The sequence below is a fragment of the Brachionichthys hirsutus genome, chromosome 13 (assembly GCF_040956055.1).
Source record: "Brachionichthys hirsutus isolate HB-005 chromosome 13, CSIRO-AGI_Bhir_v1, whole genome shotgun sequence".
NCBI lineage: Eukaryota > Metazoa > Chordata > Actinopteri > Lophiiformes > Brachionichthyidae > Brachionichthys > Brachionichthys hirsutus.
The window spans coordinates 4,309,677-4,336,238 of NC_090909.1; the positions used below are offsets into that span (position 1 = coordinate 4,309,677).

Consider the following 26,562-nt stretch of genomic DNA (forward strand, 5'->3'; position numbering starts at 1 on the left):
GGCCTTCAAGAGGGTAAACGTAATCTGAAATTCATCTGAAATTCACTTGCTCCATGTACGCTTGACAGAATCAAGCTTTGCAAATCCTCGTTTTGATGAAAAGGTGCTGCTCAGTTTATGCAATAAACTCTCGAACTAGACACGCTGTGTTGCAACATTGCTTCCGCCTTTACAGCAACCTTTTTTTTTTTTTTACTATCTGCAGATGTGAATGGGCCAAAAGGAACTTTAGCATCGACTGGATCAGATTAGGCTTCTCCGCAGTAGGTCAACAGAGACTTTTCGCTCGCCCGTTCTAATGAGGCCACGGTGATGCTGACGTCCCCTCCTCTCAATCCAAAGACGACATCATGCTGAAGACGGAGGCCTCGGGGGAGAGGACCGGCCTCCGGAGTGCCTCCCCCCACCGCAATGCCTACCGGGCTGAGTTTCAGGCGCTCAAGAAGGCCTTTGACCAGCCTCGGATCGACGGAGGGTCCAAGCCCAAAGTAACGGAGCGGGCGAAACAACCGAGAGGCCGCCAGTATGGCAGCCATGTTAGTCGCATTAAGGACATGTTCATGCAGATGGGCTCAGAAAGCACCCCGGCTAAAGCCACGAGCTGCGACGATGCCTCCCCGCAAAAGCTGGCCAAGCCTACAAATTTTATCAACAAGGCCGATGGATCGGTGATAAAACTTCAGCACTCCTCCTCTACCGACAGGATCGGAGGTGCTGGAGCAAAGTTCTCTGAAACCAGGAAGCTGTTTGAGTCACGTGACCAGTCGCAATCGCCGGTCTGCCCATACGGACGCGACAAAAGAGGTTCCCACGAGCACCTAGATGACTGGCGAGGAGCGAGATCTAACAGGGGCAGTACAGACTCCCTGGACTCGCTTTGCTCCAGGACGGAGGCGTCCTCGCCGACTGTCAGTCAGCTGAGTGCGGTGTTTGAAAACGCTGACCACCACAGTCAAGGTGCGCACAGAGGAATCACCCGGCGAGCCCTCTACTCGCCGGATGGATTCCACTGCCAGGGAGGGGATGTCAGTGAGGACGATTCACGGCAGTCTCCGATTCGCGGAAGCCACCGGAGCAAGACGGGGAGAACGTTTCCCGTTTCCTCTTCTTCTGAGGACCTTCTGACCCCGAGTCCCGGGACAGAGACTTCAGAGCTCAAACCCGCACCGCAAGGCACGCAAAGCCAAGACAAACCAGACGAAGGTGAGCTTGAGGGTGGGGGCCAACAACGTCTTTCTGGGGTTCCCGCTCAGGGAACCCAGATCAACGGTTCATACGAAGAAGAAGAGGAGAAACGCTCGGAAACGAGAGAACACGCCGGCGGTCGAGGGCCATCCGAAGTCTCAAAACCGATAGATGACAAAAGCCTTGAAGATGCTGCTCTTGAGCCAGCGACAGCTGGGCAAAGTCAGGAGGATGGGGACGGTTCAAGAGAAGACAATGCTTCTGAATCTCCCAAGGAAAAGGTGGAAGAACCGGAAGAGGAATACAGCGGGAATGAGCGGGTGATTTTTAACGCAGACGGGGATGCCTGTTACCAGGGCTGGGGGGAAAGCTACACGGATCCCGAAGACGACCTCTGCGGAGACGACGAGGATGTTGTCTACGACCCCGGCTCTGACCTGACGGAAATTCCCGGTCTACCAGAAGAAAACAAAGAGGACATCCCTCCAATGAGGAAGATTCGCTTCAGTGCCTCCCCCATTACGGTTAGTGATGCTGCTAGACAATAGTTATGCAGATCTTCATTGTGTAAACACAATGAACACAACCGAAGACAAATGTCCTTATGATCAAAAAGTAGGTTAGAGCAGTCAGTGTTGTATGCATAGCCTTTTTTATATATAGCTGTTGAACTGTTATTATGATAAAATTAATCTGAATTCAAAACCTTTATATTGTGCTTTCATTTCACACGGTCTGCTGGTTTTCAGATGATGCACATTTGCTAATAATGTCTAGCTGTTGCCCTGTTGATGTCAGGGGTGGGAGATATTTTTGCGATGTATCGCTTTAAGGTCAAACCATCGTCCTCTGGGAAACTGAAGTGTCCATCAGCAGAACATCTGTGCTTGTGAGTCACGCTGGTTCCTCTCCCACTCAGTTTTTCTCACCCCGTGCTGTTCTTCATCTGCATAATTTGAACGAGAAGGACATTCGTCGAGGGCATTTTATATTCGTCTGTTTCTCCTTTATGATAAAATATACAGTTATACGGTTTTGTTTCGGTGGTATTGGTAGACTTTATCGCTTATCCCACTGGCATTTCATAGGCCTTTACGTCATCACATTACATTGCATTATTATATTTCAATAGATAGTAACTATTTCCAGCTCCCTTGGAAGATTTTTTATGCCATTTTATGTGCTTGAGTTGGACATAATGCAGGATGTGCTGTTTGTGGAATGGAAAGACGGATTTGGAAGATTATGTCAAATGTTTTTCCGTCTTTGTTCTCAAGCATTTAAAGCCTATAAAGCTTAACATTCATACTGCTAAGCAACATATTTTAGGGGATCCTTCTTCTTCTTTTTCATTTGGGGGGGGGGGGGGGGTCATTTTTAAGTCAATGAAATCCATTACAGCTGACTCGTATCTATTTAATGTGGAGAAAGCACAGTGGGCGATTTAGCGAGCGAGGCTTAGGTATTAAAGATTTCGAGCTAGCACAAACATTCCACAGGTTGAACTTCAATCCTATTAGCATGCTGTAATGAACCCGAACAATTAGGCCAGTTATTCTGGGGAGAAAATGCGACGTCGGCTCACTAATTACACCGCGGCGTCTCCCCCCCCCCCCCCCCCCCCACCCACACGCTAAAAAGTTGATGTTCTTGATGTCCCATTTAGGTCAAACAGGAAGGGAATATTCTCCTCTGTTGTTGTCTTCTTGTCTCTATGCAAAGGACAGACGCTCATTTATCATTTGAAAACTCCGGAGTGGCACGGCGCCGCTTTTGCACAGATGCACAAGTGCAATTAGACATGCGCCCCTCCCTATGAAGAGAAAGAGGACAAACCTATATTCCCAATCCTCTGACCCACCCAGCACGAGTCCAGCTTGACCCCTGTTGGAAGAGAGAGAACGAAAATACTGCCATCTTATCATCTATTAATTCGTTTCCCCTCCCCTTCATGTAATATGTCTCAGCCTTGGCCTTTAAAGCGGATAAAGGATTTCAAACATGCCAACTTTGAAAGCTCAATTAGTTTAGAATTCACCGTGGCAGGAGAGGAGATGACAGACGAGCTGCTTGGGGCAGCAGTTTGTGAAACACGCTCAGTGAATGACAAGCGTGATCTGAAGAACGGGTCCTAAAAAGTCTCGACAACATCCTTTCTTTTTTTTCTTTTTTTTTAATCTTCTTTTGTATGGAGAGAAATTAGTTTCTTTTTATGCAATGAAACAAAAAATGGATTTGCAACAAAAAAAATGTTTGCAAATAAAAGTAATGGATTTGCAATTTAAAAAAAATATTTGCAAACAAGACCATTCATATCTATCAACATCATTATTTTTGGTTGCAAATACTTTTATTTGGTTGCAAATCCATTTTTCGTGCCTGCTTAACGCCGTAGAGGGTTGTGCGCACCACAGTGAAGCACACAACATGGACAAACAAAAAGTCACACACACAGCGTTCTGAGGAGAAAGTGCAGTGGATTTATTTGTGCTCATCTGTTTCTATCCCTCTCATCCAACCATAACCAAGAATTATCCCCAAAAACCACCAGGTTCTCATCGGTCTCTAGAGGAAAGTCTGGATGAACATCAAAGTCTCAGGAGATCTGAGGAAAAAGAGGGAGACTCAGAGACCGCTGGGCGGAGTTCAAGCTTGTATCGAGTTTCGATAGGTGCTGGTGATTTCCACATCCTTGCACTGAGATGCTACATCCTGACTGACTTAGTGAGAAGTGACTGCTTTGAGCTCCATGAGTCAAAGGCAGCGCTGCCCCCCTCCCCAGGCACTGACCTACAGAATAGAATCGGATCCAATGTTTATTCAACCATTCTGAGGTTGAATGTAGATTTTAATGTGGTAATATCAAAGCATATTCCGTCTTCAGTCTCATCCACAGCGCCGTCACCTGCAGGTTTTTCTTTTCTGGCTCTGTTAGCCGTCTGCTGCAGTCTTTTTTACGCTCTCTCCACGTGGATGGCATTTATATTGTCTTTTTAACGATGCTTTTTTTTTTCCGCCTCACAAGCAACTCCGTTTTCATTAGTGGAGACACCGTGATAACTTAATGGAATTAAACGCGGACGTGATGAGCGGCGCGCCGGTGAAGTGGCCTCTGAAGTGGCTCTGTAATCAGCCCCTCTATACGCTGCATGAAGTCTGTCACTGGCCTGCTGTCCATTACACGCCTGCGCCATTTGTGGAATGCTGAGCAGCGTGGATCTGAGCCCGGAGACATCGTCAATAAGATGGATGGTGTGTCACCCCTCTGGGCTTCGACTGGTTTGTTGTTCTGCAGATTTTAAAGGAAGGTCTGTGGTCCTTTGTTTTTCCAAGTTTTCTGTTTTTAGGATATTTAATTATTTTGAATGTAAAAGGATTTGAGGTAAGGCCACAGGAAGGAGAGGTCACTAATGCGACCCACTTGCCTCAGACCAGCAGCCGGGACAGAGCTATACCTCTGGCTCCCCTCCAGGAATCAAATCTGTCATCCCTAATGCTCTCCCCGCTAGAATTGGAAGCTGATAGGTATTTTGGCTTGTTAATATCATGGATTGATGACTGAGCACGCCTACCGGATATAGGTCCAGGAGCCAAAAGAGCCTCTGGATGATGTGAGTGTTAACGTTTCTACTTGGGAAGTCGAAGTGCACCCTCCTTGTTGCATCGAGCTATAGATCATTTGATTGGTCTTACACGGCAACAGAGACTCAATTGGTTGTGCCCTCCCTGCTGCGCGTGGCCGTTCAAATCCTACAACGTTGTTGCATGCATGCATCAGCAGTCGACATCTGTGCTGCTCTGCCATCGTCCTTATCTGGAGGATCGCTTGGTACAGTCTTGTGCTTCGCGAGTGCAAATGAGATGGCCTCTCGCCAAGAACTTTGCTTTCTGGCCGTGTTTTTTAATGGAAAGGATTGTTCTACTTTCAGCCAGTCAGTCTTTCCGGCTGAAGTGTGGCGGCATTGCTAAAAGGTTGGAAACAGTGCTTTTAGTGGTGTAATTCTTAAATAATGTTTTATCTTGAATAGTATTGCATTTCAGATAAAATATTGGACTCCTTCCCGACAATTGACGCAGTCCTGACAAAACCACGTCTCTGATATGGAAGAGTCTTGACTTCTCCTGCTTGCGAGTGAAGTGAAACTGAGAGAGAATTGGTTTATCCTGGGAGAGAGAGTTCCATCACACGGAGCTAATACATCAGTGGACGCAGTTAGACCTACCCAATTTCTTGCAATGTGGAACCTTGTGATATCCCTTTTATTTATTGTTTTGCAGATACGTGAACTACAATCTATCCAGCAGTAACACAATTCGTGTAGTAGACAGGCCATGACTAGAAAATAATATCATTGTGACTGTCAGGGATTTTACTTCCTGTCTTATCGCTGACAGGTACAATTAATTCCAACTCGGTTGTGCGTATTTGTGCGCGCGTCTATCTTTTGCCACCCCCCCCCCCCCCCTCCATTACTAATGCAGGGGTATTTTTGCTTGCTTGTTTCCGTGCCACCCGATCCTCCCCAAGGGATGCATTTTTAATGATCCCGGAAAGGCGAGATGTGCTCCGGTGTTGTTATTTACGGCCGGTCAGTAGCTTTAGAGGAGGCTGTGTGAAGAACTACCGTCCGACCTTCACCTGCCCAAAGGTATCTAAAGATATCAGTTTATTGCAGTAAAAAAAAAACGAAAGACTGCATAGAGCAGAATGACTCAGCGATGAAAATGCCTCAGAGATCGGCGCTTTCACCATCTCCTTGTTTATAGTCAGTCAGTCACGTAATGGGGGGGCAATCGAACCCTGCACTGCAAACTCTCTTCTTTAGTAAAGCCCAGCTCCTTCTGTTGATTTTGCACATTTGTGGAACATCTGCAGAATTATTCCAGGCCACGCAGAGTGTCTATTTTGCGGCGTATAAATATGAATAGTGAGTGTCAAGTCATTGTTGCAGGATTTACGGTGCATCGCGTAGCATTAGAGCATCATTACTATAACAAGCAACGCGTTGTTTTGTTACTTCATACACCAGCCTCCCACTCGCTGTGCATGACCAAGACATGAAATAAAGCAGGGCATTGTCTGCAGCCATTCAGTTGTGGTTGTTTACTATGCCCCCCCTCCCCACGCACACACACACACACACACAAACCAATTTAGCTATAGAACTAGCTGCAGAGAAAATGAACGCTGCTCCATTCTAAAACTGAAGAGCAGTAGAAGATCAATGCATGTGTTAGAAGTTAGAAAAGAAATGCAGACTTAACATCTCAAGTCGCTTCCCCAGACATGGAAGCCCGATGAACGTCTGGATGACTCAGAGATTGACCTTGAGATGACTGTACTAACCTGTAATAAAATCGGTGACTGAGTCATTCTCAGCCCGCCTCCCTTCCGTCGCTCCGCCCCTTCCTTCATGCCTGTCAGTTTCAGTTTGTCCTCGCTCATTCCCGTCATCGGCTGCCGTCTTGTCCCCTCAGCATCCAGACACTTTGTGTGACGTTGTGGGACTCGGCGGGCGGCCACAGGTAAAAGTGAGGGTAGGCGTCTTTGGCTCAGCTGTCGCAGCAGATCCCACTGTCACGCTGGAGGACGGGCATGATGGTTGCTTCTCTGGTGCTACAGCAGCAGGAACCCTTCTGCTGGGGTTCCTATAGCCTCTTATTGCCCTGGGCAGTGGTAACTGTCTGGAAGACACAGGGTGCCCACATACCGATGGCTCAGTTTAATACCATCAGAGGCAGTTGGCTGGGCATGAGTGCCCTGCTGTGACACCCGGGAGCGAATTCCCTCTCGCCTCCCTTGCTCCTCAGATATCTCTCTTTTCCTTTTATTTTCTCTGTTTCTCTCTCTCTCTCTCTTATTGCCGGTGTCACTTTCTGCTGCTGCCGTACCCCCTCCATCATATGACTCTCTCTCTCTCGCTCTCTCGCCCAGCTTCCCATCCACTCAATTCTTACATTTCTTTACTGCAGCATATCCTTAAATGACATTCAAGCACATCTCATCTCCATCCAAAATGCTGCCCCCCCCCCCCCCCAAGGCTTGAACATCCGATAACCGGACTGTCATTTTCTATAGATACCAACGCTCAGTTGCTAGCTGCACTTAGAAGAGGTCAGATTGCTGATTAAACACAAACATGTTTGTGCGTTTTGGTGTCAGGGATCATTAGATCGTTTTGTTGTTTTGGATGAAGAACGAGGTGAGACAGAGTACATGTACAGTCGACTGATTACAAAGGACTACGCGAGAGAAAAGAGAGGAAGCCGTTCACTGAAGCTCCAGTGAGTCTGGGTGCATTTCAGAGGGAAAGGTGTTTCTTCAGGTGTGTGAGTGGAGGAATAGTGTTATTATACTGCAGAGTTGCTGTCGGGTGTTTAGAGGATACTTTATGACTCATCCTGATCTCATGAATACGTGCACCGCGCAGAGATCGTGCACTAACCTTTCAATCTTAATTTGCAATGCTTTTATATGCTTTTTTATGACTAGTGCAGTAAGCAGAATGTTTTAGGCGCTGACATTGCATCCAATAAATACAATTTATTGAATTCTGGGGGGGGGGGGGGGGCAACTTATTGATTATGCATCATTTTAGGTTTGGCGGCGCTGTCGAGATTTTATCGCTTGAGTCATTCTCTGCAAGCGGACAATGCTTGAGTTGAATTAATCTGCCGCTGTCAGGTTTCAAACAAACAGCATCTGCAGTCAGCAAGAGACAAACAGGCAGCATAGATACGAATGCATCTGTGCAAGCAAGGCTGCCTGCTTGGTGCCACAGAATGCACAAGTCTTCAGCACAGCTCTGTCACCTCTTCCTCCTCCTCCTCTTCTTCAGCTCCTCAGACAGCAGTGGGAAGCGTTTGGCTGGGATGAGCTGTGAAGTGATGGTTTATTCTTGCTGTGGAGGAGAGTGGTTTGCAAAGCTTAGAGCGTCGAGGCATACATATCCCTAACTGCGACAACACGCTCCTCTACAGTGCAGTTTCCTGCCCAATGCCCCTGTGGCTTTGTTAGGAGGGCTTTTATTTACTCGCTTGTCGGCTTTGTAGTGTCGATGATGCACGAGCTGGAAACACGAGCGCTCCTGTTTACCCATCGATATTCGCAGATCGGTAAAGAAGCATTATTCCCCCCTGCAGAGCAATCCATGTTATAAGAGGAGACACATGCTGCTGAGTCGGCATAACCCCCCCCCCCCCCCCCTGTCTGTGTCTACATTGGGAACCCGACTGTCATGTTTGATGTCCCTGAACTCGCTGTGCCCTCCGTCTAGGTGTTCCACACCTACTCCAACGAGGACTACGACCGACGTAACGAAGAGGTGGATCCCGTGGCCTCCTCCGCAGAGTACGAGCTGGAGAAGAGAGTGGAGAAACTGGAGCTCTTCCCCGTGGAGCTGGAAAAAGGTGGGAAAGAAAATCAGAGAATATGGAAATGAGGAGGTGGCATCACCGTCAGTTGCAAATTCTACTCAGTAGACAATTTAAAAAAACAAAAACAGATTCACACTTCTTTATCTCTAACCCTTTAATGGCTCTATGTGTGGGATGGATTTGACTGATTTTAGTTTTAGCATTGTTTCCCAAAAAACAATTTCACTACACAGTCTCCTCAAATCACACACATTCCCCAGCACGAGTTACTAGGAGAGGATATTTCCTCTTCTCCACTCACGTTTTCCCGCCGAGGTCTTCCTGTGTTGAAATCTAATATTGCCAACAACCTCAAATGGAATGACTTCACGTTTTCGGGTTTCACCATCCACTCCCTGTTATGTAACTCTAGCAACTTGTGAATAATTAATACGTGATGAAGATGGACGGATGCTGCACTCAAGGGGAATTTCCCAGCCGCCGCTGTTCCGACTTACCCGTACATAAACGTTGTTCTTCCGCTTCGCTGTAGCCATCTACACATTATTCCGTGTATTCCCGGTCCCCACAGGACTTCGGTTTAATTGGAGCCAGTTTCGGTTTGACAGTTATGATATAGTGTCTCCTAAATCTGCTGCACACAGAAACCACAAGCACACTTAGGAGCCTGTTTAGTGCAGACTGGTGCAGACTGGTGCTCTAGATGCTTTTTAAACAGTGTCACAAAACTACCTGGCTTGTGTCTTTCCAGACGATGACGGTTTGGGCATTAGCATCATCGGGATGGGCGTGGGCGCCGACGCAGGCCTGGAGAAATTGGGCATCTTTGTCAAGACCGTCATCGAGGGCGGGGCTGCTGAGAGAGACGACAGGTGAGCGCTGCGAGGTGCGAGTAGACGTTGCACGTGTGACTCAACGGTTAGTCAGTCTGGAGATGCAATAAATAAAACACACACACACACACACACACCTATACCTGTCCGATTTATCAGCAGGGGGTTCGGATTAGATCCTGCGGAAGAGGAGCATCTGGTACATGAAGTCCCAAATAGGGCTTCTCCCAGTGTGTGTCTGTTTTTGGCAGTCCATGCTCACTGTCTGTGTCCCTGGATGATGCGTGTGTGTGTGTGTGAGGGAGACTGTGTTGGTGTTGTGTCTTTGTTCATTATAAAGTGTGAACACTGCAGAGGAAGCAATGACAGCCTCCCAGCAGGTATGCTGTGATTCTTCTATCCATTAGCGCATCTGTGTGGTTCAGGTTCCCCATGAAGAGATTAAAAAACCTGGTAGGTAGTTCTAGTCCACGCAATCTGAACGCAGCGTACACGCCGCACACACACTGGCTAGCCTGGGCGGTGGGGGCGTACTCGGGTTTGTGGTCTAGGTGTGCTTTCCAAAAGGATTATTTTTGTTATTTAGTGCTGGTGCAGGCATTTTGAGGAACACACGGGAGTAAGATTAGCAGAAATGTACCAAGCAGAGAGGGTTAGGACAATAAACAGCTTTACGAATTGTGCTAAAGATCACGGTCTTAATGTCTGCAGAATGGTTAGTGCTCGTTATTAGTGCGTTAAAGAGAGCACGGGTAAGGCTGTGCAAAAGCTCCAATTCAAACTTTGCATGTTGCCAGTTCTTAATGCTTCACAAGCTGTCCAGCCTAATTGAATATGCTAATGCAGGACTCAAAAGACAGGCCCTGTGCTGCATAAGAGAAACAGTGGCTGCTAATCATTGTAGCCATGCTAGCTGGTTCCAGAGTTGGCAATTTAGCTGTTAGCCGTCACTATGGTCTTGCTTTAGCCTACATATGATATATTTAACAGCAAAAAAAAAAATCCAATAAACAATAGATGCAAAACAATAAATAGCAGGTCAAAGGAATACTTTTGATTTTGGGGTGAGCTGCCCCTTTAAGATGCTAGGATAAAATCTCTGGCTTCGTTTTGACCGGACGTCTTTGCTGCGTGTCGTACATCTATTTTCATCCCCATAGTTACCTCCCCTAACAATTACTGGAAGTGGTTTCACCCATACTCTTTGTTTCTCTTATTATCATTACTGTCCATTACTGCTGTCCAATGAAGACAAAAGTCCCCCCCCAGACGGAGGATTCATGTCAAACGAGAAGCGTGTATGTCTCCACCAAACCTGCCCGTCCTTTTTTGTGAAATGTAACCTCCTTCAAAGTTCAGTTAACGTGCCTCAGAGGTTTCTTGAGAATCCTTCAGGGTGTTTATGGATCAAATAAAATAAAAAATAGAAAAGAGCATGTTATGCAAAATGCGCTTTCATGATTTTCCAACAAAAAATACAGAGAGCTTTTAATTTTTCAAAAGAATCAAATTATTCTAAACTTCAGGATTAGAAGAATCCTTCTGTTTTGTATGCAGATTTCCAAATGGATAAGACCTTTGCTGACCTCTCATGTCTGGAGCAGAGCTGGAATTTCGGCTGTGTTTTGGCCCAGGGAATGTCTCTGTCCTCTGTCCTCATTAGTCCTCCCCGTTCCCTTTGAGCCTCATCTCTTCTGTCTCTGTGGTCTCAGGTTTCTGTGTCCACAAGAGACTTTGGCACCGTTGTAATCTGAATAACAAAGTGCGTCTGTGTGTTTACCCATTGCTTGAGGTTTTGCTATTAAAGATTGTTCATTCTTGTATAACAGATTCTTGCACATCATATTTTCCCTTGTGTTCCAGGATCAAGGTGAACGATCAGATCGTGGAAGTGGATGGGACCAGCCTGGTCGGCGTCACCCAGAGCTTTGCTGCCTCCGTCCTTAGAAACACATCAGGGGTGGTCAGGTAGGACCCTAAAATACTCAAAACGAAATAAAAAAAACTCAGGATTGCAAATTATGAATCCCATATGGAGTCTTATCATCCTGTATGTCCTCTGAATACGATGCAGTATTGATGCCAGTGACTTTGTTAGCATTTAAAGAGCACAATTTAATGGTTCCTCACCTAAACGTCAAATAGCATTTTATGGGTCAGGGCTTGATTAAATGCAGTTTATTTATTTTTTACATTGCATACACACACATAAGATTTGCATGTTGTCGCTCTCTGATGAGGATTTTTGGATTACGATCAGATTATAGAAACCAAAGTGTGTCAAGCAGCTATCAGCCCCAAGAACTCGCCTGCCACAGTAGAGTATTGGCAGTACTGACACAGAGGCCTTTAGACATGCCCCCCCCCCCCCCCCCCCCGTGGTGAGGCTGAACAACAACACTGCTGCATGCCGTGGAGCTGAATAATGTCCGTCCTGCTGTCATAGTACAAAAGTCACAAAAAGCGAACCCGGAAGCTGCCATGCTTTGTGAGAATTCCCTCAGCGAGCATCATTACCATATCTGAGATGGGTGTCAATGTGACAAAAAAGCTTTGAGTGTGTTTGGCAGTCAAGTGGATTGTGGTAGGGGTCCACTCAGAGCAGTGGGGAGGAGACAACCCCCCCCCCCCCCACCACACACACAATAACCCACACCAACAGCATAGCAGGGAGACTTTGATTCTAAAAACCGGTGCCTCCGTTTTCTTGTTTCACGCATTTGCCTATCCCGTTTCTTTATTGTCCTTTATTCTCTCTGTTGTCTGTCTGTCTTCTCGTAACTCCTTCACTCTGCCTTCACCTCATTTCTCATCTCATGCTGTTTTCCACACATCTTTGCGTCCTTGCGACGCCTCCTCTTGGCTTAATTCATTCCTTCATACAACCCATAGACGCATCGCACACGTCCAACACAGCTGTTGGACGTACTGAGACGTCGGCCGTCTGCGTCCCTTTTCTGGTTGACGTCCTCTTTGGGACTTGGCCAATGGATACATAGATTTGTGTGGAGAGTGTCGTGCTGGGGGGGGGGGGGGCCTGTAGCTGAACAAAGGCGTGTCCAACGCTATCAGAACAAACTGCTCGACAGATTTTATTTGCTCAACTAATATTGACCATTCGGAGTTTGCCACATACCGACGTGACACTGCAGGCGAGGCAGCCTTGACAAGGTTCAATCTATCGCCTCTTGATCTATCTAAAAAAAGTAAAAAGGGATATTTAGCTATGCAGCCCCTTTTAGAAGCTGTCGTAGCAAATGATAATAAACCAGCAGAGCTATTTTCCCTGTTCTCTCCCACTCTGCTCTCTATTTCAGTCTTCTTCCATCGCATCGCACCCACCCACCCACCCACTCCTCCTCCTCATCCTCTCTCAAGTCGTCCTCCTTCTGAAGGCCAAGGGTCCTTTATTTGCCATTTTAGCTGTGACTTCTCTCTACATTATTAGACGCAGCTTATTTAAGGATAGGAACTTATTTCATGCCCTCGCCGTGGCTAACCAGTTATATGACCCCTCCGCCGATCGCCGCAGTTTGCTTGTCATCCCAGCGCCACCTATTGGACGAGACGTGCCGCAATTTCACAGTCTCTCTTCACTCGTCAAGCAAAAGAAGTTAACGAACGTTGTCTCTCCGTTTTCCTTTGTATAAATGAAGGCTTCTGTATTTGAGCCGAGTTAGCGCTGTGTGTGGCGACCTCAGGAGAGTGGGAGGTGGGGAGGACCAACGACAGACTCTCCATGCATGAGGAGCTGTTTCCAGGTCAGCTGCTCCTCAGACCTCCCTGCTGCTCAAAGCCGTGTTACAGTACATGGCTTAGCTTAGCTGAGGCCTCCTCTCTGTACTTTCTCTCTCCTGCCCTTCAGTTGTTCCTTCACATGCAGATCAAAAAACTCCTGTCCGCTGCAGCGTAAAGCCTTTTCTGCACCTCCTTTAGAAATACACCAAAGAGCTTTTGGGAACTGACTTCGCATTATTGGGTTCTATCTCGAGTTCCCTCAGTCACTCCCTGTCTTATGCAAGCACTCGTACTACTGCAGTATACATACAGAACACAGGGAAGTACTCACACACACTTGTGTATTTTTTTTTTTTTTTTTTTGCAAAGGGTCTGAGAAGGATTCATACACCTAATCTCATTTTTGAATTATGAGAATAATAAATTGGAAGTTATCTTTTACAGTGAAGACAGGAGTATACATATATATATATTTTTACATGTATTCCCTGATGTGATACAGGATGACATAGTTATCAGCCTGCCTGCATGTCCATCTCTATGAATATAGTATTTAAATATATATATATATATATATATATAAAATCTATGGCATGCCGTTCAGGAACTTATTATATATATATATCAAAAGTGCTGGAATATATGGACCGAACTATGAAAAGTCTGAGAATATGGACCGAACTCTGGAATATATATACGAAAAGTCTGAGAATATGGACCGAACTATGAAAAGTCTGAGAATATGGACCGAACTCTGGAATATATATACGAAAAGTCTGAGAATATGGACCGAACTATGAAAAGTCTGAGAATATGGACCGAACTCTGGAATATATATACGAAAAGTCTGAGAATATGGACCGAACTATGGAATATATATTTTGATATATATATTCAGACATTTTCATAAATATATTCAGACATTTTCATATATATATTCAGACATTTTCATAAATATATTCAGACATTTTCATATATATATTCAGACATTTTCATAAATATATTCAGACTTTTTTCGGTGCACGGGAATATATATTTGAAAGCCGCGGTGTAGCGGTTAGGGCTCCGCACTCACACCCCTGTTGCCCCTGTTCGATTCCCGGTCGGGCAAACTAGTTTATGACTTTCAACGGAAACAAATCCACGGGCGCTTTTTTGAAATCCTCCACTTCGACAGGATATTTGTACTGTAAGACATGCTGCTGTCTGACTGTACGTGTACTCTAACATTCTATCTAATAAATACATTCTATCTAATAAATATATTCATCATCATCACGGCGCAGCTGCGATCTTGCGTCATCACTGAGCGAGTCAGCTCGAAATCGAGTGCCGGCAATTCTCAATGAGGAGATAATGAACGCCCTGAAACAGATCTGCGAGGGCTTTTTTGAAATGCTCCTCTTAGATATGATGTTTGATTGTACTTGTACTGTAATACATGCTATAAGTGTCCGTGATGGGGTCGAGGCTGCCTGCCCCGGAACATGCATAGCGCCGTTCTGGCTTTATACGGCACTTGACGGGTCGCGTGATGGGGTCGAGGCTGCCTGCCCCGGAACATGCATATCGCCGTGCATAAAGCCGTTCTGGCTTTATACGGCGGAACATGCATAGCGCCGTATAAAGCCAGAACGGCGCTATGCATGTTCCGGGGCAGGCAGCCTCGACCCCGTCACGTGACCTGTCAAGTGCCGTATCAGGTCAGAACAGTTTGGCCAGCGAGGGGGCGTGACGATCAGCTGTCGGCACGCCAGCCATCACGTGACTTGTCGCGCGTCAGACGGACACCCACAGCATGCATCACACTACAAATACAGTCAAACATCCTGTCTAAGAGGAGCGTTTCAAAAAAGCCCTTGCGGATTCGTTTCAGGGCGTTCATTATCTCCGCATTGAGGATTGCCGGCACTAGATTTCGAGCTGACTACATTTATGACACAAGATCGATCTGGCTGCCCGACCGGGAACCGAACGGGCGCGACTGGGGTGTGAGCGCGGAACCCCAACCACTACACCGCGGCTTTCAAATATATATTCCCGTGCACCGAAAAAAGTCTGAATATATTTATGAAAATGTCTGAATATATATATGAAAATGTCTGAATATATTTATGAAAATGTCTGAATATATATATGAAAATGTCTGAATATATTTATGAAAATGTCTGAATATATATATCAAAATATATATTCCATAGTTCGGTCCATATTCTCAGACTTTTCGTATATATATTCCAGAGTTCGGTCCATATTCTCAGACTTTTCATAGTTCGGTCCATATTCTCAGACTTTTCGTATATATATTCCAGAGTTCGGTCCATATTCTCAGACTTTTCATAGTTCGGTCCATATATTCCAGCACTTTTGATATATATATATAATAAGTTCCTGAACGGCATGCCATAAAAATCATGGAATCTACTTTCTTCCAAATCAAAATTGGCTGAATATGTTTTAAGCACTGTAAAACACAAACACCCAGTTTACAGAAAGGTGAGTTGTATTGGAAAGAATTTGTATTGTATTCTTTTCTCTCTTATTCTACGGTTTAATGTGATGCAGGTAGATTCCATATCTCGGAGGCGCAGCCTGTGTCTTTCTTCATTTCGTTCCGTGCCAGGCTAATAACCGGCCACCTAATCGAGCTGACTGCCTGCTCAGATTACTGCGTGTCCCGTCTCCCGATCTTTCTCCGATACGTCAGCAGATATTGCTGTCTTTGCTGCCGTGGCCATTCATCTTACACATGTACAATTTCTTTTTTTTTTTTATGTGCAGAGCTATGTTTAAGGTTGGCTTCATTACCGTTGCCAGGACTGTCGACAAATAGCGCTTTGCCGTTGCAGGTTCCTGATTGGACGAGAACGCCCCGGCCAGCAGAGTGAGGTGGCGACACTCATCCAGCAGACCCTGGAGCAAGAGCGAAGACAAAGAGAGCTGCTGGAGCAGCAGTACGGCCATTACGATGCCGATGACGACGAGGTGATGACCGCACAGGAACAAAGAAGGGAAATATTAATAAAGCTGCAGTTCATGACAGTTCAGTAGACGTTTCTTCCTAAACATGCCTTTTAAATATAAATCCCCCCCTGCCTTCCCAAGTTTTATGTTATTAGTGCCATGAAAGTGACTGACGGTGGGCTTTGATGAAGCTTCACAACTCCAACATGAACTGAGAGGATGCCATGTGAGCTTCAGTCCTAGAAAGCATCACTCAGCATTTCCCCCCCTGATTCTGCTGCTTACTCAGAGCAGCTTTACTCCACCAGACACTGAGCTCATGGCCCTGCGACTCATGCTGCAAGTGTGTGTGTGTGTGTGTGTGCAGACATGTACACAAAATAAGTGTCATTAAATTCAGTTCTAGCCCTCAGTAAATTCACACAGGACCAGTTGCACTCGCGTATGTTTACATGCAGGCGCTCACTAAGAGGAAGACATCGCATGAAGAGGACGCGACGTCTAAATCGGTTTTGTTGAAGGCTCATTTTCTGGTGGCGTGCATCCATGCATCAGACACTCCTGAGGATAATCCCAGCACTCCTAGAATCACATGACCTTTAAACATCCCCTAAACTCTTATCGTTTATTCCTTTTTGTCTTCCAGCTGTTTATTATTTTGTAGAGACTGTCTGAATCGCTAGCAGGAGGCAGACAGAGAAACCCGAAATAAACTTTAACACGACCATAGTGGCTGTACTAAAATTGTTAATCCAAATATAAAAAAACACGTGAAATCTGCCGCATCCAGGCACCAAATCAGGATCTCCCGCCGTCATAACCACAGGCAGGAAATCGGTCTTATATCTGTACTCTCTTTGAATGAAGTCTGTCTGCAAAGCATTGACTCGGCTCTCCCTCCTTCAGCAGACAGGCGAATACGCCACGGACGAGGAGGAGACGGGGCCGACGGAGGCAGGCGGGGAGAAGAGCATCGAGGTGTTTGACTTGCCGGAGACAGAGGACATATTGTCTCCTTCAGAGTTAGATGCCACGAAACTCTACCAGAAGTTCAGAGAGGTGAACTCGAGAATCATGCTGCTCTTCCTCCTCCTCCTCACTATCCTGATTTCACCCTATTTCTATCTGTGACCAGCAGAGAGAATAGATATAAAAGAATAACTATACCCACTCTATAAATAAAATATGAGATTCATTAATTAAAGCACGGAGGCGTCTTACTTTATTAATCAGAAATTTGTTATAATCTCCTAAATTCATCTCATGACCGATGTATGCTTAAAATCCACCAATGAGGAGAGAGAGATTATCAGTCTGTTTGTACGCGATGCTGGAAACTCTTTACGCCGCTCATGGCTTCAGAGAACGGAACGCCATTCTATACATTTTTGCTTCAGTGGCTAATAATGAACACACCCTAAATGCTGCGGCTGTAAAATGGAAAATCCAATCTCTGGCTGCCAACTCGTTCGCGTGCGCCGGGTGGCTGAGAAGCCGGCAACAGTGATTGAACGCTCGGGACGATTTGTTTTTTTAGCCTTTCTAAAGACTGCCACAGTAGCTGTTTGACACATTTGACAAATGACTTGAGCTGCTCTTTGCACCGCCGGGGCTGTTGAGGGAAAAGCTGCATGCCTCGTCACAGGTAGGGAACATTTGTTCCATTGACCTTTATCGTCCCATTATGAATCGTCAACATTTTTTATATTTAAACAGCTCTCCATTTTTCACATTTTCCACTGCCTCTCTTTGCCAGCTTTACCCGAGCATAGAAGAAACAAGGCGGCTGCGAATAAATAAGGCTCTCAAAAATGGCAGCAAGAAGATATGAGAGTAAAACTTTCTTGTGCTTTGACGGTTAACTGATCCTTCCTTGATGCTCTTCATTTAAAAAAAAAAAGATAATTCCCCACTAGGCACATGTTTCTCTCCAGTTACTATTTGATGACGTCCCGAATTGGACATTTTAAAACCTTACACACACTGGTGAGTTTTTGAAACATGCACATTGGTCGCGGACCCACTGCATGTCCCAAGTTTAGAATGGTGTGCGTGTCACTTGAACAAATCTAAAATCTTTAGAGGAGATAAATCCTGAATGAAAGGTGAGGCTAAGTGGCCGGCTAGTCGACCAAACGTTGCAACGGGTGCGAATATAAAGACAAGGAAAAACTGTCGGGTGCAAAAATTTGTGTTTGAATCTATCCTCATATGCCAGAATAAAAATCAAACCTTCCCATCGCTCTTTCTTTTTACTGTACTTTAATTCTGCTTCATTTAACAGAGCCCTCGTTTGCTCCAACTTCCAGCTCCATCCCTCCGTCTCCATTTGAGTTATCTTCCTCTTGTTGTCTGCCTCTAAATGACCACTGCTCTCCGCTTCCATCCAGAACGCCTTTGTGGCTCTTTCTCTCCTTTTCCACCTCAGAAAAATATGTTATTAATCGGGAATTTTCATTCCTGTCCTTTCTTTGCCTTTTATTTGCGGGTGTGCCTTTCCAGAGCCGGAGCTGGAACGCTGTCAGGCGGGGGGACGGGGTTGGCTGCTGCCATCAGTCGCACTACATCGGTCAGCCGAGAGAGAGAGAGCCTGCGCAGCCATGCACTTGATTATCTGACCGCCCTCTCTTTTCTTTCCTGTCTCCTCCCGCTGCTGCTCCCAACAGCTCCAGATCAAACACACAGTGACTGAGGCTGAGATCCAGAAGCTCAAAAGCAAGGTAAGACACTCAAATCCTGCGTGGGACGTCAGTGGGAGTTCACTGCCATTTGTAAGCAGACAGCGGTGGGGGGGGGATCCATGAATAGATTCTGATTGAGGAAGTTTATTTTACTAAAACGGTTGCTATTAGGGAATGCAAAAACGTCTGCAGTTACATTTACACTTCAACCTAAAATCAGATTATTCTGGATAATGTTTTTACTGGATAGTATTTTACAAATACTAGTAATTGCAGTAACTTTTCATTTGGTGTGGGGGATCATCGAACATTTACCATCCTAGTCAAACTCAAACTGTAACCAAAAGTCCGTTGCGGCGCTCTTCCAGTTGGCGTCGGTGGAGAGGGAGAAGCAGCGCTGGGAAAAGGAGAAGAGCCAGCTCAAGGCCAGCATCGAGGAGAACAAGGAGAGGATGCTGAAGCTGGAGAGCTACTGGATCGAAGCGCAGACCCTGTGCCACACGGTCAACGAACACCTGAAGGAGGCCCAGGCGCAGCACCAAGCGCTGGAGAAAAAGTACAACAAGGCCAAGAAACTCATCAGAGACTTCCAGCAGAAGTGAGTGAACACGGGTCGACCTGCTCGTCCTCGGCGGGCAGCGAGAGATTCGTGTGACCGTGAGAAGTGCAGAGCATCATCAGCAAATGAAGCAATGATTTCATTTGCAATCCCAGTCAAAAACCTCCCTTTCTTCAAGAAGAGACGCATGACAAGCGAGAAATAAAACGTGATTCATGGCTCGATGGTAAATTATACAAATGAGCCTGCCATTGAAAAGAGAACAAATAAATTGGACACATTATTTAGGATTCTTTTTATAGCCTTGCCTGCACCAGTGTGAGCAGAAAAAGACAATATCTACTGCGTTTCCTTCCGCGATGGAGAGCGGCTCCTTTTATAGCCCAAGGCTTTTACCGATTTCAAATGTAAAAGCGAAGGCTCCTTTCTAAACGCGGGCGCATCGCATCCTGCTTCTCGGTGCATTGATCTCTCGGGTCGGACCCATCACAACCTCTCATGCTCAGCCGCTGTTCTGACTGCTTCTAATTGGCTCTGGCCCTGCAGGCCAAATGGAAGCAGAAGACTGAGCTGCCTGAGAACGCAGGCAGTGGAAACAGTAGCTTCAGCGGGCCTTATCACGCAGACACACGTATCTATATATGCTGCGCTTTCATTGTTTTCCTTTGTTGGCAAACACTGACTCTCCCCTTCCTTTTGTCTCTCCAGAGAGGTGGAGTTCGTCCAGAAGGAGGATGCTGAGAGGAAGCGGCTGGAGGACGCTGAGAAAGCTCACCTGGCTGAGATCCAGGGACTGCAAGTCAGGGTGAATCAAGTGCACCGTTCTGCTCGTCGCCTCCATCCATTACCTCTGCACAACAACAACAGGAGGGTCAAACATCCTCACGTCTTCTTTTCACGTGCATGTTGGCTCTGTCTCCTGACAGATTGCAGCGTTGGAGTCGGAGCTAATGCAGCTGATGAAGCAGAATGGCATCCAGGTCAACAGCAACAACAACAGCAATGGCGCCGAGCGGCTGAGTCCTCAGCAGCACAGCCCTGCAGAGGCTGCAGCTCCCGTCAGCGGTGCGTTTGGGAACGGGCCGTCTCTGCCGGGATCGACTTGTGTTTTGAGATGCGGCGAATTTAAATGTGAAAGTGTGAAAATGTAGATTATGATATGTATTTAATGTATTAATCTTATGTTACATTTATTGATTTATTTTTCTGTCTGAAACAGTCAAATCAAAAGATTCTCACGCGGCGACAGAAAATTTGAAGCTGGAACCAGAAAGCCAACGTAGCTTAGCATGAATACTGAACGATGAGGCGCACAACGAGCCTGAATTTGTCTATAAGAAACAAGTGAAGTCACACATGAAACATCATTTGTTTACTCTGTACAAAGTCTAAACGTTAAAAATTAGTTTCAGAGGCACCGATTTCAAATTTTCGTCTTCAACATCTCCATTCCTAGCAGTTTGCAGACGCTCGCGTCTTAAAGGTTGGACTAACAATTTGGGATTAATTTGTGTTTCACAATCAATTTTTTATTTAAAGCTAATAAGCACAAAATGCCACAATATTTGTAATGAATCCAGATACTTTTCAAATGGATTATTTTTTATTTATATCTAATATAAATATCCCATGATGAAATTCAACATTGTTGACGATACAGTTTTTAGCTTCTGCATTTTATTTTGCCCTTCTTTCCTCATGAAGAAGATTTAATATAATAAGATAATATCCTGCTCTACTCACACACACACACACACACACACACACACACTCTGGTTCACTTTGATCCTCCCCAGACAAATAGCAAACATAATCTCTTTTGAGCACATCTGTCCGGCTTTGTTCTCCACCAGCCTTTTTAAGCTTTGCTGGATTTATTATTGGCGACCCGCATCTGTCAGAACAGTGCTCGGAGAGAAGCTCTAGAATGATTGGGTACGTGCTGATCCGAACAGCGCAGCCCCATTATGTAATATTAAAAAAGGGACAGGGTTGATGAGGAGAGGGCGAAAGAGAGGGAACGTGGGAGGAGAAGATCAATTTGATGAAAATATCCTTGTAAATGGTGGGGAAGTGATAATTACCCACCAAATGACTCTCTTCAACCGAGACAATGATTACTGGAGCTAAAGTCGAGCTAAATCAAATCTTCAGGCTCACTCTCCTTTGTGCCTCCAGACCTGGGGAAGGTCTCTCCCCGTTCTCCCAGCGAAAAGAAGGCCTGCGGAGGAGTCACCCCAGACGGCCCCGGCTCCACCGAGGGAGAGGTGCGTCTCGAAAACAAGCGCACCCGGCGTGTGTTTCCCTTTAAATTCAGGTTTCTTTTGTGTGCTATCTGTTTAAAGAAAGGTCAGCCAGTAATGATGAGAGCAGATTTAATGCAAAGACAAGTTCCGTCGTTGTCATGAGATAGTTTAATATGTGGGATTGTGTTTGGTGTGTGTGTGTGTCCTGTGTGTGTCTATGTCCAGTCCACTTATTCATTTCATGGATTAATTGCAGCGTGTTGCTCTGTGGCAGTATTCGAGTCTGTCATAACTTGCTGTGTGTCTCCCAGTGTGGTGATAACAGCCAGTCTGTTTCTGGATGACAGCCTTTTGTCCGCTGGGGCCAGTCTTAGTTCAGAAAGTGCACAAAGTGGATCGGCATTGACAGGAGCACAGAAATGAAGTAGTTGGCTGACTATTCCAGATTTGTCTGCAACACCATATGTTGTTTTTTTTCCTGTGATTGCATTTCCTCTCATTTTCCTCCTCCTTCTTTCTCCTGTCATCTTCAGGTCTCAGAGGGGCACGGCAGTCCAGCGCACAGTTGTTCCGGGTCGATCCGGAGCGCGGGCGCTTGTGACGGAGGAGCCGTGGCCTGCAGGGCCTCCGGAAGTACAGAAAATTCCCCTAGAAGAGTGCTGCACCAACCGTCCACTGCTGGATCGCTTCAGGAAGGTGAGTCCAATGTGCACCTCGATGAAACACCATAAACCAGAAAAGAGCACAAACCTCCGCCAAGCAGCTCATTCCCCCTCCTAATTGGATTTGCACCATCCACATGGTGATCTGGATCATCATCAAAAGGTTCTAAATTGTTCTTGGTATCTTTATACACCAACTATGAAAAGTAAAAGTGAATCATAGTTTGTGAGTATTTGTAACAGATTTTTGAATCCATAAATGGGGTCTTCAATGTTAAAATGTAATATTTTTGACCTCATTCTGGATTAGACATTTGACTGATTTTTGGTGAGTGAATTGAATGCATATTTTACCATTTATTTATGTATTTATTTTAAAAAGCCTCAATTATAAGTAAATGGGAAAATCCAGATTTTTTTTGTATCCAGATCACTCTTAAAATTTAATGGGATCTTTGGATCAAGACCCATTTTCATCCAGCAGTTTTTCCATAATCCTGCTAACAGACAGACTGACAGATAAACGCTGGCGAGAACATAACCTCCTTGGCGGAGGTAATTAAAATAATCTGATTATGGGATGTTTCTGATCACAGATTCCTGTTCTCCAGTGATGTCAAGCCCCTCTCACAGTCTGGAGGAAAACAGGTAAGAACTGGAATCTTGGTAAAATGACTTATAGAGGACTGATAGTTGACTTGTTCTCATCCCAGCTATATCGAGCCAGAGGCGTGTTGCAGACCATCAACTCGGAACAGGATAATCTTGGGTTATAAATCCATATGTTTTTTTGTATTTTAAAGGACATATGTTATGGTAATGAAAGAGAGAAGACAATATGGCTGACGTATTTATTGCTCAGTGTTCAGCAAAGCAAACAAGTTACTGAGTGCATACAGAGAAAGCATCATCACTTCGGTTCATTGGAGGTCATCTCTGTAAATCTGTTACAATCTGGATTATTCCAAGCAATCTAACCTGGAGCTTTGTCGCTCTACCTTTCTTCCCACTCAGGTCCTCCCTCAGGAAAATGAAAGCTCCCAGAGCCACACCTGGCAACAGGTAAATAAATCGTAAGGTGATATGAGTGCAATGCAAGATGGGGAAATGTTCTTTGTCTGGATTTTCCTCTCAAATCTAATCACCACTTCTCCAATCACCGATGGCAACGCCATTAATGGCTTTTTGACATATTCCGCTAACAAGCGTGACTGAAGGTGGGGTAGTCTTCATCGCCTCCTTCCCTCTTTCTCTCTCTCGCTGTCTTAGCTCCATGGAGCCATCAGCAGAGGACAGTCTGGAGAAACGTAAGACCAAGGTACACGAGGTTTGATGACTACTCTACGTTGAAGGCATAGCGATTAAACTCACCAGGGAAAGCAGAAAGGAAGCTTCTCTGCTCCCTATGATTTTCCGCTGCACTTCCGGTCAGAGCAGGTTTTTTATTTATTCTCGCACGCTGTAGGATTACTGGTTGGGCCTCATTGTGCTACTGTTGTTTAACAGAACACCATCACAACACGGCCCCACTTCTTCTCCTATTCACATTACTCGGTATTGTACTCTTTTTTTTTTTTTACTGAAATGAAGATACCTAAAGATTTTTGTGCTGTCATGGAGCTCTGTAATTGTTTTATTAACTCCAAGAAAATCAATCAGAATTATTTGTTGATATAATTCTGAAAATCTCTCTAACCCTCTTGTTCTAGTCCATCGATCGTGCCTAAATCATGTCTAAGTACTTTTTAATCAACTGTCAAACTATTTAGAGAGAAGAGCGCCAATCTTTCCGGTCGCGTGTTTTAGGATGCTCTTGATTCTTTCCCCTCCTCGTGAAATCCTTCTGTTTGATGAAAAGAAATAGAGAAGCACTTCCGGCTAATCCACTCACTCCAGGATCGGGACCTGCTGGGTCTCACCGCCGGGCTTCTAATTGCAGCGTTGATTTCTCAGGGACCCACTCTGAGCGATGATCGGAGCGCCAGCAGCAGCAGCAGCAGCAGCAGCAGCAGCTCGGCGGGGATAAGTGGGCTGCAGAGTGAGGCCAGGATGTCTGGACGATCGCAGGCCCCGGCGCCGTCTTCGGATGAGGTACGCACGCACGCTTGCTGTCGTGGGCAACACGTCTGAACTAAGACGGAAAACAGCCGCACAATGAAACGGCGTCTCCACTTATTTTTTGTTATTGCTCCTTATTTATGATTTCCTTTTCACTATTTATGGATATCGCTGCTGCTTCTTTTACATTCTACTAAGAGAAAAAAAAAAAAAGCCAACGTGATAACTAGCTTTTAATCATTCTTCTTCTAATGGATTTTAGCGTATGTTAAAAGCCAGTCACCTTTTTTTTCTTCTTTTATTGCTTTCAATGCTGCCGCATTTAGAGTCTGGACATGATAGAGGATGAGGTGAGGCTGAGTCTTCCTGTCTGTTGAGTAGAAGCCATCCGTCCGTCTTCCTCATCCCCTCATCCTTCATGTCACTACACGTGTTGCTGCAGAGCACAGTCGCCGCTCTGGAGTGCTTCTGGATGTGTTTGTTGATTCCATCTGAACTCCATTATTTATTCATCGTCCTGTAGTGCTTTTGTTAGTGGATGGTGAAACGCTGCCCGGTCTCAGTCCTCGTTGGTTTTGCACGCAGATCCTCGACGAAGGAGCGTTGTCAAAGCAGAATCAGTGGCAGGACCGAAGCGTCGCCGACTGGACGTCGCAGCAAGTTGCCCGTTGGCTCGTGGGGCTAAGCTTAGAACACTATATCCCAGAATTCACTGCCAAAAACATAGATGGAGAGCATCTGCTGCAGCTTGGAAGCCCGGAGCTCAAGGTAAATGGAAAGACATGACAGGAATGTTTATTTCATTTATGCATCCGTATAGCATTTTCCCCAACTCTCGGACATCCACGCTGATTTGCTTTCAGACTCTCGGAGTTGCTCCGTCCCAAGACCGTGCCGTGATTAAGAAGAAGATCAAAGAGCTCAAAGTTCTGATGGAGAAGGCCAAGAGGAACCGAGCGAAACTTGAGAAGCATCGCGAGAAATCACGGAAGACGGACCCGGAGCGGCAGCAGAAAGAGGAGGCGCGCAAAGGAAGCGTGGCAGAGTGATTGGTTTGATCACTTCCTGTTTACCTGCAGCAGCACTCCCCCCCCCCCCCACCACCACCACCAAGTAGCATCTCAAGGAACTGAAAACCAGTGGATCCCGCTGACGAGTCGGTGGATTCGCAGTCCTCGGCGGTGGAGCTACGCATCCAGCTGGTCAGACACACAAACCGCCGCCGAGTCGAACCAAAACGTTCCGTGGGATCATCGAACTGCAACCCTCTCCCTCATCCCACATCGCCCCGGGAGGCGTCGGCGAGCCCATGTCCATGTATAGTAATAAACGCCGACACACGTGTTTCTGATGTGCCATTTTTGACGGCGCGTACAATGTCGTTCGGGAGCATCGGTGTCTTTGATCGGGCGCACCGACGGGCCAAGCCTGCGTCGTCCAGCGTGGGAGGCGGGATTAATCTCCCATCGCCGGGTGCCTCCGTGCTGCTTCCCGTCACGGGAACGCACCGCTGGAACCAGGGAGGGAACCGACCTTCATGGGGGGGCAAACACTGTAAATGTAACCTCTGTACTGACTCGTCCAATGCTCCTCGCAGCAATTGTCCTAAAGTAGGACTGCCAGCAAGGACTTCCTTGTGCTCCCTGGACGGCTTCTATTGGACTCTTTAGGTACAATATGACTCGCAAAACGTGGAACTTACCAAAACGCACGCCGCCAAATCAAAAGTTGGGATGAAACTTAGACGATTTGGCTCCACTTGCAACCTGCTTTTGACCTCTTTTTATATGAGCTCGCCGATAACGAAGCAACCCCCCCCCCCGTTGCTGCCTTTAGGAAACCGAGAGTAGTAGAACTTTCCTGAGCTTCGACCCGCTTCTGTGTGACTGTTGGAACGTAGACGGTAGACTCAATATTTCTAATAGTTCTATTTTTCCTTTCCTAAATGACAGAGCGAAGGATCGCCCTGGAAATGGTTTTGGAATATTAATTTAGGAATGCTGCCATATAGAAGTTATCCTAAAGATCGTTGTACCTGGTAATAAATAATAATAATAATAATAATAATGCTGTTACACTGGAAACTGCACCTCATAGAGGCAATGTAATTTTATTTTTCTTAAGAAACTGGTTCAATAAGATATGAAACGTTTTGATTTACTTCTTAGATTATAGAAATATACCTTTTTAATATTATTTCGAGATGTATTTTATGCAATTGTCGGTTAGGATTGCGAAGCTCGCTGAGAGACGAGTTCC

General features: G+C 45.8%; 1 protein-coding gene across 1 annotated transcript; it reads left to right on the forward strand.

The window, feature by feature from the left end:
- The first annotated feature begins 350 nt into the window (after positions 1–350).
- LOC137902857 (neurabin-1-like) lies at positions 351–25,352 on the forward strand. Its single transcript, XM_068746953.1, has 19 exons — positions 351–1,709; positions 8,463–8,595; positions 9,314–9,434; positions 11,259–11,363; positions 15,983–16,118; positions 17,004–17,156; positions 18,764–18,817; positions 19,147–19,376; positions 20,046–20,142; positions 20,264–20,402; positions 21,516–21,604; positions 22,117–22,279; positions 22,842–22,893; positions 23,260–23,307; positions 23,515–23,572; positions 24,199–24,336; positions 24,630–24,653; positions 24,889–25,071; positions 25,167–25,352. The coding sequence occupies exons 1-19, from the start codon at positions 351–353 to the stop codon at positions 25,350–25,352; spliced, it is 3,468 nt and encodes a 1,155-aa protein (XP_068603054.1).
- Positions 25,353–26,562: the final 1,210 nt, after the last annotated feature.

What these genes read in the sequence shown, in the direction of transcription:
- LOC137902857 (XM_068746953.1), top strand. Translation starts at nt 351, where the DNA reads ATGCTGAAGACGGAGGCCTCGGGGGAGAGGACCGGCCTCCGGAGTGCC. An exon ending in TGCTGGATCGCTTCAGGAAG is followed by an intron (nt 22,280 to 22,841) that starts GTGAGTCCAATG and finishes TTCTGATCACAG; the next exon opens with ATTCCTGTTCTCCAGTGATG. An exon ending in CACAGTCTGGAGGAAAACAG is followed by an intron (nt 22,894 to 23,259) that starts GTAAGAACTGGA and finishes CTTCCCACTCAG; the next exon opens with GTCCTCCCTCAGGAAAATGA.